Source organism: Rhinatrema bivittatum, chromosome 6, assembly GCF_901001135.1.
Source record: "Rhinatrema bivittatum chromosome 6, aRhiBiv1.1, whole genome shotgun sequence".
Classification (NCBI taxonomy): domain Eukaryota; kingdom Metazoa; phylum Chordata; class Amphibia; order Gymnophiona; family Rhinatrematidae; genus Rhinatrema; species Rhinatrema bivittatum.
Genome location: NC_042620.1, coordinates 135,462,280 through 135,475,132, shown reverse-complemented (window position 1 = coordinate 135,475,132; position 12,853 = coordinate 135,462,280). Strand labels below are relative to the sequence as shown.

At 45.3% G+C, this 12,853-nt stretch overlaps 1 protein-coding gene across 1 annotated transcript in view; it reads right to left on the bottom strand.

Annotated features, from left to right (window-relative positions):
- The window catches only part of LOC115093750 (beta-1,4 N-acetylgalactosaminyltransferase 2-like), a 201,484-nt gene that overhangs the window by 101,421 nt on the left and 87,210 nt on the right, over positions 1 to 12,853 (bottom strand). Inside the window, exon 5 of the mRNA XM_029605955.1 lies at positions 12,118 to 12,155. Within this exon, the coding sequence (XP_029461815.1) occupies positions 12,118 to 12,155 (38 nt within the window). The remainder of the gene's footprint in view (positions 1 to 12,117; positions 12,156 to 12,853) is intronic.

The following is a 12,853-nucleotide window of genomic DNA, read 5'->3' as shown; positions in this document are numbered from 1 at the left end:
TTGCCGGCTGGTTGAAGAGCGCGATCGCATCCACATACATTGGCTGCGGAAAATCTGTTCCTGAGGGGCTTAAGGCTCACTCTCTGCGTTCTCAGGCAGCTTCGTGGGCTGAAAGCCAGTTTGTGTCTTGCCAGGAGATTTGCAGGGCGGCCACTTGGAAATCCCTGCACACGTTTGCTAGGCATTATCGCTTGGATGTTCATGGTCCGTCGACAGAGTCCTTTCGGAGCAGCGTTCGAGTGGGACTCTCTGGGTCCCATCCCATTTAAGGCGGCTTGGGTACATCCCAGCAGTCTGGACTGATCCTGGTACGTACAGGGAAAGGAAAATTAGTTTCTTACCTGATCATTTTTGTTCTTGTAGTACCAAGGATCAGTCCAGACGCCCGCCCAAGTCAGTTTATGGAGAGTCTGCTCGTAGTTCTATTTGTTTTTCCATTCTTTTTTGCAGTTTTCTACATCTGTGGATTATGGTGCTAAGTTTTTGCGGCATATTTTCCGGTAAGTTTGCTAAGCTCTGCGTTTTGTTGCTTTCTTTGTGCATAGAGAGACAGGCTTGTTTATGCCTTTAGGGCAAGGTTACTACTTGATCTCGTCAGTGGTTCAGTTAAAAAGGGTTTATTCATCAGTGGAAGTGTACGATTAGTTTTCCTTCTGCTTGGATATTCTTTATACTGAGGGATTGCAGGCGGCACACTGGTATATCTAGGGGGTGCTTTTCAGCTTCTCCGACTCCCATCTGCTGGAGGGGAGGCATAACCCAGCAGTCTGGACTGATCCTTGGTACTACAGGAATGAAAATTCAGGTAAGAAACTAATTTTCCTTTACAGTGGCTCTTCACTTTCCCCTTTAACATCAATATATTTAGAATAGCTTCTGCCCACCCCACTCCCACCACTTCCAAAAGCTTGTGACAACAAATTATACTTTAAAGCTAACGGTAGCCTTGGATTCCCTTTGTTCAGAGTCATCAGCCTGGAGTTTCTGGCACCATAAGGACATTGGTTTTGTTCTCTAAAGCTCCTTGGAGGGCTGTGCTGCTCTAACAGCTGTGCCTATTGAACTGCACTCAGCCCTAGTGTGCTATTTGTAAGACATGAAAACTTTTCCCAGACTACTGTGCAAAACTATGTTCAGAGTGCAAAAACCTGTACCACATTCAAGTGATTTTGCACGTGCACCCTGGTTGCCCTTTTTTTTTTTTTAACTCCTGGTTCCCTTGAGGTACATACCTACTGGTGGTAGGAGGCTCCATGGTTAAACCCCTGGGAGACACCCTGCTGGATAGGGAAGAGCAGGTGCTCATTGGTGACAATGATGGAAAGCAGCCTGGCTTCATCACAGGCTGAGGAGTTTGGCTTGTAAGCTAGGGGATGCCCAACAAAACCTGAAGTCTGTATACATTTATTTATTTTATAAGTTTATATACTGAAGTATTGATGAGAAAGTATATATACATACTAAATTTCTTAAACATGTTTAAAATATTGCATGTTCTGGAAAGTATGTGGTTATTTTAGGGGGTGGAGATATGCACATTTTAAAAAACATCTGCATATGACTCCATGAAAGTTCAACAATACTTTATTATTATAACTGTGTGTATACATATATATATGGTGCTGTACAGATATATTTTAAACTTAGACTGAAAATTCAATATTGTCTGCCCAAGAGGCAATCTAAACAGAAAAAAACAAGCAAGCTTTTAATAAGAACTGCAGTCTTTGACTTTTATATATAACATGGCAGCTTGAGATTCTAATATGTTTTATATATGTGTTTACTTTGTACATCACTTAGGCCTTGTTTGTGTTAAGCAATTAATAAATTTGATAAATGAAATGATAAAAATAGGGCATTGCTCAAATGTATAGAGAAATGGATTCATGTTAGCCCTGCAGTTCTCCTACTCATTTTGGATTTCCATCTTAAGATGCAGCAATATAAAATGTCACTTCTGACTTTTACTGTACTGCCTTTGGCATGCAAGCGCTAACTTGGCTTACTAAATGGTCAGTTAAATATTTTCACATGTTTCAGGTATCACAAAACTCAATTCTTGAATCCCAAACATTAGAATGATGAACAATTCAGCACTCACTGTGACAAAGCACCACATACATACTCTGAGACTTAGTGTAACACCTAGAGATAAAAAGTATGCAAGATCTGTCTTAATTTGGGCATTTTGAAAATTGACTGAGACCTACATTACATATAAGGTCAGTGCAAGGGTATTAGCTACCCTGAGTCCAAAATTCAGAAGGCCGAAGTAGCCAAGTTATCTGGATAAACTTGTCCATTATATTCAGCAGGATAAATGTCCTGCTAAGTATAAGTATATTTGGCTAAATAAAGCTGGATAATATTAACTAGGGGTGTGCATTCGTTTTGAACTTAGGTAAAACGCAACTTATTTTTTTTTAACTTAAAAAAGTGATGAGGCGAAAACGTATTCAACATAGCTATGTTGAATACGTTGGAAATTGCGATTGTTGATCCTAAATACAAATTTAAACCCCTCACCCTCCTTAATCCCCCCCCAAGACTTACCAAAACTCCCTGGTGGTCTAGCGGGGAGTCAGGACGCCATTTCTGAACTCCTTTGCGAGGAGCACGTGATCCCCCCAAGCTGGCCAAAAGTTCCTTTTGGGTCCAACGAGGGTCCCGGAGCGAACCCGCGGGGAATCACGTGACGTCCGCGTCACTCCGACGTGACGCCGACGTCACGTGCTCCTCGCAAAGGAGTTCAGAAATGGCTTCCTGACTCCCCGCTAGACCACCAGGGAGTTTTGGTAAGTCTTGGGGGGGATTAAGGAGGGTGAGGGGTTTAAATTTGTATTTAGGGAATCGGTGCACGTATGGACAGACTCAACTTATGGAATTCTCCACATGTCCATATTGACCGAAATTGACCCCCCCTTTCGACTTATGGACATAAACTTTTGGTCTGCACATCCCTAATATTAACCCTAACCTGCCATTAGTTGAATATCTGGTCTCATGTGGCCAGAAAACTCAGTAAGTACCCGGACTCCTCTGTCTTCCCTTACATCTACCTTCCCACCCACCAGTTACCTTTAAATATGGGCTCCGTCCTCCTGCTGGGATCACTGTGCTTTGCAATCCCAGCATTTCTTAGGTAACAAAGCTGGAAGCATACTGTTTACTGTAAAGTGGGTGGGAGGGTATGAGCCTGGGGTGGAGAAGGGAGGATGGCTGTATTGGAAGACAGAGGAGGTTGATTTTATGATTTTTAAGTGGGGAGGAAGGAGTGAGGAGGGAAGCAGGATGCCTGGATGGTGGTGATACTGTTGCAACAATTTATAAGGTTATTTTTTAGGTTTCTCCTCCATATTTGACAGCAGAAGAGGGAGGGGGAGGGATGGGCATCAGGCTGGCAGGCCAGTGATTTAGTTTTTTTGGAAGGTGTGTTACTTACCCTAATATCTCTGAAGATATTCAGGTAAGTAGAGAGTTATTTGGTCACACAAGGTAGGATAGCTTTAGGCCTGATATTCGGCTAAATTTGCAGGATATATTAGTCCTTCCCTGGAATGCCCCCAAAGCTCCCTTTATATCCAGCTAAATTTGCCAAATTAGCTATTTTGATGGATACTTTCCAGTTATCCATCTAAATGGCTTTTGAATATTGGCTTCCCTTTGCAAATCCTCTTCTTTCCTCACATAGGGAGGAGGAATAGCCTAGTGGTTAGAGCAGTAGCCTATGACCCAGAAGACCAGTGTTCAAGTCCTGCTGTCACTTCTTGTGACCTTGGACAAGTCACTTTACCCTCCATTGCCTCAGATACAAAAACAGATTTTAAGCCCTCTGGGAATAAAGAAATACCTACAGTACCTGAATATAAACCAATGTGATATCTTGATTGAATGTTGGTATATAAAAATACATAATTAACAAAATAAGCATTTATAAAAACAGATTTCATATTTTAAAAGGACTTTTAAAGTACAGTCTTCCAAGACAAGAATATTTTTATGTATCCATTCTGGTTTTGTCCTAGACTTGGGGTGCTACAGGTCCAGGTTCAGACGGGGAGGAAGACCTCTTCTGGGGCCTCTGGTGCTGTCTATCACTATCCCTATGACTACTTCACCCTCTATAAATAGTTCCAGGAGTTGCCATATAGTGAAAAATAAGAGCAGGTTCACACTTTGGTTAAACTCAATTAAAACACTGGAAATTGTGGTTGATTTAAAATAAAAGGCAGGCTTTACTGTAACTTAAAGAGGATCCAGGTTAAGATGAAAAAAGAAAAAATGGAAGTAGAAATACATTCAATGATCAATAAAAAACAAATGGTTTCTCTGTCCATCCTTCTGTTCACTTCCTTTCTTGCTCTTGCAACTTATGTTACGGAACGCTTGGAGAGCGATCCCACTCCTGGGAGAGGTGTGTGCCCTTGGGCCGCGGCTCAACGCCAGAGAGTCTGAAGAGGTGCCGCGGGAGGCGTGGCATGCCCGAGCATGGGCTAGACGGAAGCAACCTGGAGAGAAAGACTGGAAGACAGGCCCTCCTCCGGACCTGCACGCTTCAGAAGACCCAACAACGCTATGTTGGTCTAGTGAACAGTCCTCCGACCGTTCCCAGCCATTTCGGACCTGCCGCAGGGTATGGCATGAAGCGGCAGGCCGGATGGAGGCCAGGACAGCGAGGACTGGAACATGGAAGCAGACGAGATACAGGCACAGGTACTGGAAGTGTAGACGTGGACTCAGAGACAAGGTACTGGATGAGCTGACGTAGACTCAGGAGCAAGGTACTGGACGTGTAGACGTGGAATCAGAGACAAGGCATGATGCATACAGGAGACTCTAGGGCGAGGTACAAGACTGGCAACATGGAGCACCCTACACAGCCCACCCGCGGGGCTGGTCATGGACCACTACAGAGGTTGCCTTCAAGAATAGGGTAAGGCTCTCACAGATTTAGGGACGAGGTGCAAGGCTTGCATCACGAAGCACCCTACTCAGCCCACCCATGGGGCTGGTCATGGACCACGACATGGCTTGCCGCGAGGCACCAGGACATCTTGAGAAACAGGAACAAGGTGCTAGCTTTCAGAGGTTCAGGAACAGGGTAAGCTGCGCACCAGACAGTCTATAGCAGGGATTGCTGCACACCGGCAGCCTGAAGCAAGGCAGAGGCATCAACTGGACTGGAACACGGGATCGGATTGGAAAACAAGCCAAGGGCAGAAACAGGAACAGGCAGACATCAGGACTGGAACAGTGGGTAAACATCAGACGAGGAGGTCCAACAGAGAACGAGGAACACTGGACCTTGCAGAAGGCTGGAACTCAAGGCAGCTCCTGGAACGAGGCTCCCAGGAGTGACCAACTCCTTGCTAAGGAAACGTTAGACTGGAAGCTGGGCCCTTTAGTAGGGCTGATGACAACGCCCTGGGAGGAGCCAGCAGGGGGCCACACCTAGCTGGCCCTTAAAGAGGAGTAGAGGGGCGCACGCCCACGCCCTAAGAAGCTGAAGAGACAGGCTGGAGGCTGATGGCGTCCTCCCGACCACGTGGACCATCCAGGGGAGTCAGGCAGGCCGCGGAGCAGGGCTGCTCTGAGGTGGAAGTGTGGCAGGCTGCTAGCGGCTCCCAGCCGCGAAGACTGAAGCAGGAAGGCAGGGCAGCGGGTGAAGCGGGGCCAGAAGCAAACCGGAGTCCGAAGCAGGCTGGAGTCAGAGGCTGGCTGCAGGCACCGGCAGGGATGGCCTCCCTGCCGGGCGAGGACCCCGGGAGCGGCCGAGCGTGTCTGAGTGAGCCAGGAGAGACAGCGGGGGTCCCGACCGTGAGGGAGAGCTCACGACAGGTCGGCCCCGCTGCACGAAGCAGAGGGCGGCCGGGGAGGAGCCCGGACACCTCAGAGGGACCGCCGCAGCGGCATCAGCGGCCCGGCTGGCCGCAGGGAGGTAAGGGCCTGCCCGCAACAACTTATTCCTGATTGAAATTATCCTCACCAGTGAGTGAGAAAACTAGTATGCAGTTCCAGTTGTGGCATGAACTGGTCTGAAAGAAAAAAATATCCCCAAGCTAAACTATCCAAGAAAACAGGTTCAATAAAAGTCAAACTCTTCAACTGTAAGTCAACTATAAGAAACACAAGTCTCTTGAGTTAGAGACTCAAAATTCTGTATCCTTCTCTTCACCCAATCTGTTAACTGGTCAAATGAGTCAAAAGAACTCAGATTCCAGGGGAATATCCTCTTCCCTCAGGCACTGATCAGTCAAAATCCAAAAATCCTTGCTTAAACTCTTTTCCTCAATACCTCTTTGCCAAATGCTTGACTTGTCTTCTGGGAGATCCAGGGGGAATCTCCAGTTCTCCAACAACTTTGCTTTGAGATCCTGGGGAAATTTGTCCTTTTGCCCTGAGATCCTTTAGGAATCTCTAGCCTCTTTTCTTCTCCTTAGCTCCTGATGCACTGTTTGTGAGATCCTGGGGGGGATCTCTAGCTATGATTCCTCTCTTCCTCTGTCACCTTCCCACTAACCCTCTGAAATACTAGGTGTGCTCCATGAGTCTTTATACCCCAGAAGGTTTGGATTATAACAATGGAAGGAATAAAAAATATCAAAACCCCTCCTACTGCTCCTAGATAGAAAAATCATGTAGGGATAATATTAGTGACTGGCATAACCCCATCACATTTATAATATCTATATTATATTTACATACATTGCTGTGATGCCAACCAGAAAACCATGCAAAAAACTATACGGTTTTAGGCCTACTGTAATGCACATTGGGTGTGGGCTTGACCCTCAGAAAGCCATGAGTAAACTAAATTACAATTATACCAAAATAGCACCAACTGCTAATACCAGAGTAACATCCCCACTTATAAAGAGGCACCACTGAAAATATTTCACCAGGCTCAAAATCCCCACTATATCTCCTATTAGGAAAACAGAACAAGCCAAGCTGTTATAGATACCGACACAGAAAGTACATGCATAAAACTGATAGACCCTCTCCAAATATAGAATAAAGAGACCATAAATAGTTAGATTATTATTTTTATATACAACATTTGGTTTATATTCAGGTACTGTAGGTATTTCTCTATCCCCAGAGGGCTTACTAACAGGCCGATACAGTACAGTGCACTCCAGAGCAGCGCACTGTTAGCCTGCTCTTGGACGCAAGTTTTCCCTTACCCCTTATTCAGTAGGGGGAGGAAAACATGCTTCTAACCCATGGCACCTAATAGTGCCCTCAACATGCAAATGCAACATACAAATGCATGTTGATGGCCCTATTAGGTATGTGTGCGGGATACAAAATGTGCGGCTTGGCTGCACATTTTACTTTCAGAAATTAGCGCTGACACAAAGGTCTGTGCAAATTTCTTCCGGCACCAGGAAATTGCCCAGAAAAGCAGTAAAAACTGCTTTTCTGTGCACCAGACTTAATATCATGGTGATTTTAAGTCTGAGGTCCTGAAGAGTAAAAAAAAAAAAAAGTAAAAAAAAATAAATTTGAGTTCGGGCCAAAAACTGGATGCTCAGTTTTGCTGGCATCTGGTTTGAGCCCATGGCTGTCAGCGGATTTGAGAACCCAACGCCAGCAAAAGGTTCCTAGCACCTCCTTTTTGACAGGAGTGGCGGCTGTCAGTAGCTGCGTTTTTACCACCAGGCCTAATTTAAATACAGAAGCACGTGGCTAGTGGGCGTATTGGCCTGTAAGTTTTGTACTTGAGGCAGTGGAGGGTAAAGTGGCTTGCCCAAAATCATAAGGAGCAACAACAGGACTCAAGCCCTGGTCTATAGCCCACTGCCCTAACCACTAGGCTATTCCTCCTCCCTATATACTGAGATAAAACATGAACTGGAAACCCAGGAAGCCAGATTCTATACATAGTGCAACAATGGAAACTGAAATTTTACTATTTTGCATAAAAAATAAAATCAAGAATATAAAACATAATTCTTAATAGTAAAATCATATAAATAAAAATAAATTTCAAAACAGTTGACAAATACAAGAATGTCCAATAACAAAATTCTCTACAAATTTTCAAAATCTTTCCCAAATAGCAAACACATCAAGTAACACTGCAAAATTTAAACTAATAATGTAAAAACATTCTGCCATGCCAACTCTGCATAACTGGAAACTTTTGATTTCCAGTCACTCTTAGATTGTTGTTGATTAGTGTGTGCATACACAGTCTCTCTCCTAAGAACATTAAGAAATTGCCATACTGGGTCAGACCAAGAGTCCAAACTCAGTGTCCTGTTTCAGTAGCCAATCCCTGGCAAATACCCAAACAGTAAATCTAAATCTCATTTTCTCTCTCATATGCACATACTCTAACACAAACGTTCATTTGTAATCAATCACGTGCATAAAAAACAGGGGTTATGCGCAGGGCTGGGCCTTCCGTGCACCGCACGCATTTTCAAAGGGGCCTGGCCAGGCTCCTGTTACGTGCAGAAGTGCTGGGCCGAAGGAAAGGGGCAGTCTGGGAGTAGGGAGGGGCGGGGTTGGAGGCAGCCGGTACAGCAGCCATGCACAAGTTGCTTCTGCTCCAATAGAGCAGTAAGCAACAAAACAAAAATAAAAGGTAGGAGAAAGGGTTTGGGGGTGGAGAGGAGAGGAGAGGGGAAGGGGAAGGGAGGTTCCCTCCCAATCTGCTCCTTAATTGGAATGGACTGGGAGGGAAATAGGGAAGGAGGGGATGCATCGTCGAGCGAAAATTGCTGAAGTTTCCTCCCCCCTTGTGCGCACCGATTATAAAAATCCAGCATGCATGTGCGTGTGGCCCCTGGATTTTATAACATACGTGCACCAGGGCACGCATGTTATAAAATCAGCATGTCCATGTGTGCGTGCCGGGAAGTGCATGCACATGGACATGCACCTGCACCTTTAAAAATTTACCCCATACTCTAACTTGCACACCTGCTCATAAATGGATACCTACTTGTTCACTGTCACACATGCACATGACCATACAGATGTGCATACACATATTTATTTTCACTTTTATACATACACGAGCACACACAAACAACTCTTACATGTGCACACATTCTGTCATGCTTACTCTCACTCACTCATGCACACACATTCTCCCTTTTAGTCAGCGCACATGTCTGTCTTTGTCTGGGACCAGGGGCAGTCTGATCTGCCTGCAGCTCTAGTCTTTGTCCCTGAACTGACTGCACTAGTCAATGTGGGCAGAAAGAGTCCTGCACTACAGCCAATAGCTTTTCATGTCATGAACCACCAGGCAGGATGTGCTGTTCTCTCCCTTGCAGTTCCAACCTGCTCTGACTTCTCATTGGAAAATCAGGGGGCCCATGGTGTGAGGCCTCAGGGAAGTAAATCTGAAACCAGAGCACGAATCTGCACTACAATTGCTGCTGAAGGGGAGGAGTTAGAGATGCTGAAGAGAAATTGCTTCTCCTCCTTCCTGCTTGTTGAAGGAAGAGAAGGAGAAGGAGCAACAATGGCTTTTGGTTTGCCTTTGCCACACCACCTCCCAAAAATGTGGCACTTTAGGCAGCTGTCTAGTCTGCCTTATAGAAACATAGAAAATGACAGTAGAAGAGGACCAAACGGTCCATCCAGTCTGTTATGTCCACCGGCCACGATACCCTTGGTCGGCCTTCTTCACCTTCAGCTGCGACAGGAGAAAGTCCAGTCCCTTCCGACGTGGGGGGGAGAGCCTCCAGCGCTGCCTCCCTCACGGCAGCCTTACTGGTGGTTGGCGCCATTACGGTGTGGTAGAGATGCCATCACTGCTTTCTCAGCCGACCCGCCCTCCTAGGCACACGCGACTCACTGGGACTTTTAAAGGGCCCGCGGCAGGAACCAAGCTGCGGACCCCGGATGATGAAATCATACCCTGCATAGTATATATACTCCAGTGTTCCACAGAAGCTTTGCCTTTGCAACAGGTCCCTTGCTCCTAGTTGCCACCGGGCCTCGAGTTCTGCTTCTTCTAGATTTCTTGCTTGGACCTTGACCAATGCTTCATCTGACATGCCTGCCTTCTCCGTGCCTCGACCATTTCTTCGAATCACTATGCCATAGATTTTCTTGAGTCCAGAGTTCTAAGTTGCTTGTCTCAACTCCTACTTGTCACCAGCCCTGATCTTCACCTATCCTCTGGATTTAGACTGATAAGGCTTAGGCCTTCCCTTGCTCTAACATCTCCAGTCTTCCCTAGTTCCTTTGGCACCCAGGTTCCGGTATCAAATCCAGTCCAGGATAGGACTATGCCACCTATCGGCTGCTGTCTCTGGGCTGAACCATCTCATCTTTAGCTACCCTCGAGGCCCACCTAATTCCTGCCAGCCCCGGCACCCAAAGGCTCAACCTGCTGGGAACGAGGGCTGGTATAGGTGAAGCTCCAGCAGCCTCTGCCCTTCAGCCCTCTGATGGTGGGGACCTGTAGGTCCCTACCTACGGGTTGCATCAACCTCACCTCGGTCCAAGGGTCCACCTCCACCACAACATAATCTGCCCAGCAAGCTTATGTTAGCATCTGCCACACCATACAGGTCATCCCCGTACTTAGTTTCCCAAACCGTCCAAGTCAGGGCCCTTATTGGTTGCTGTCCGAGTCCAGATAATACTTAAATTGCAGTAAGAATCCTAATTTTATTGCTTCTGTGGGTTTTGCAAGTTTGCAATTTAAAAAAGCCTTACCAGCTAGCTGTTTCCTGCAATAATATATGTGTTCTCTGCTGCCAATAATTGCAGTGGCTATTCCCTAAGTCAACTTGATTAATAGCAGTTAAATGACTTCTCCTCCAAGAACGTAACCAAACTTTTTTGAAACCCAGCTTCACTAACTGCACTAACCACATCCTCTGGCAACAAATTCCAGAGCTTTATTGTACATTGAGTGAAAAACATTTCTCTGATTTGTTTTAAATGTGCTTCTTGCTAACTTCATGGAGTGCCCCCTTGGCCTTCTATTATCCAAAAGAGTAAATAACTGATTCACATTTTATCCATTCTAGACCTCTCATGATTTTAAAGACTTATCATATCCCTCCTCAGCCCTCTCTTCTCCAAGTTGAACAGTCCTAACCTCTTTAGCCTTTCCTCATAGGGGAAATAAAAACCTACCATACAAAATGAAGTAAAAATTACTGTCTTGTGGTATTTAAGATTTATTTTGTTTAAGCATTTTATATACCGTCATTCCTAATAAAGATCACAGTGGTTCACAAGACACTCATAGATCATCAAGCTGATGATCCAAGACTGTCCATACACCTTCAATTGTGTCTGTTCCAGGGTCCAATCCCTGAACAAGCTTCCCTGGCCACTCAGAAACTCAAATAGTAGTTTAAGGTTATTTATCTTTACAAATACTCAGGTGGGGTTTGAACCCTCTCTACCTGGATGAAAGGCAGATGCCCTCCCCAGTGAGCCAGCAACTCCCTCTGCAATGGGTGGCTTCAAAAGTTCATCATCAAACATCAAGTCCAATGTTCAAAAGTCTGGCCCCATGGGCCTAACTGCCACCTCCCACAGTATCTGTCAGGATATTTTCCTCATCCCTTAGATACAACCACCCACTGGCAGTCTCTCAAACAATAAATCCAAGCAAATAGAAGTCCTTATATCCCCAAGCTCACCTTCTTTGTGATAGCTGTTGCTGTCCTTCTTCACACAGTCAGGGAATATCCAGCATCACAGTCTCCCAGAACAAGCAGGTAGTCCAATTCTTCCTCCTCAGTCCCCAGCAGGAGACTGAGACTGCTCTTCTAGGGAGTCCTTTTTATCCTGTGGAAACTCCTCCTCCACTCGTAGGCGATTGGCTTTGGAGAGGCTCCTCCTCAATTTGGCCCTCCCCTTTAAGCCACGGATTGGTTTCCAGAGCTCCACCCTTAACCTCCCACACCTGTGGTTCCTCTGCCCTTGTAACATCCGGGGGAAGGAACCAGGGGATATCTCTAGCTTGGTGTTGCCTTATTTTCCTTCCCCCCTTCTCTTGAATCTTTGGTTCTGGGGTTTTTAACTGGCCTCTCAGGCTTGGGACATAGACCCCATCACACTAATTCACTACATTCATGTGCAGTGGCATTCTCAGATTTTCAAATATCGTAATTCTATACTTACCCCAAACATTTCATCATCTGGTCTATGGATTCTTAGTCCTAGGGGCAACACAGATTAAAATTACTATAAAGATATTTCTAGAACAGAAACGTTTTGTCAGATATTTCCTATACTCCCACAACCCAGTCACGGCCCTCCTTTATTCAGATCCTGTTTTGTCAAGTCTTTTCATAGTCTATTATCCCATAGCTCAATTCCCAACTCCTTTCTAGCCCAGCTATCAGTCCTACCTTGAGCTTTTCCCAATACAGTTCTATCAGTAAGGAAGTGGCATCCCTCCTCTGGTGGGAATCTAGCAGCTGTATCAGTGACAAGTGCTATGAGTCCCAAGCAGAAAGCGTTAATTATGTGATGATGGTATAATGGTATTCTTTTTTTCAGTATTTATATAGATTCATAAACTTTAGTGTTTTACAACAATTATATAGAGATGTAATGAGTTCCTTCCCAAGAGCTTAGGTTACCTAGGCCTCCTGTTTCTTAATGCATAATTCTAAGCACTAGGCCTCCCGCTCTCAATGCAGCAAGATGCTAATAGGGATGGTAGCTTAAAAAAATCTTTTTTTTCCTTTTTGTTCCTGGGAAGGCCATTTTGGATCCACCCCAGATAATTTTTTTTTTAATTTTTGTTTCCCTGATCCATTGTAAAAAAAAACCCCAAAAAAACAGAACCTAACCCAACCTTTCCCATTTATTAAAATATAGAAGCCACCCCCCAGGACTCATAAAAAAATGC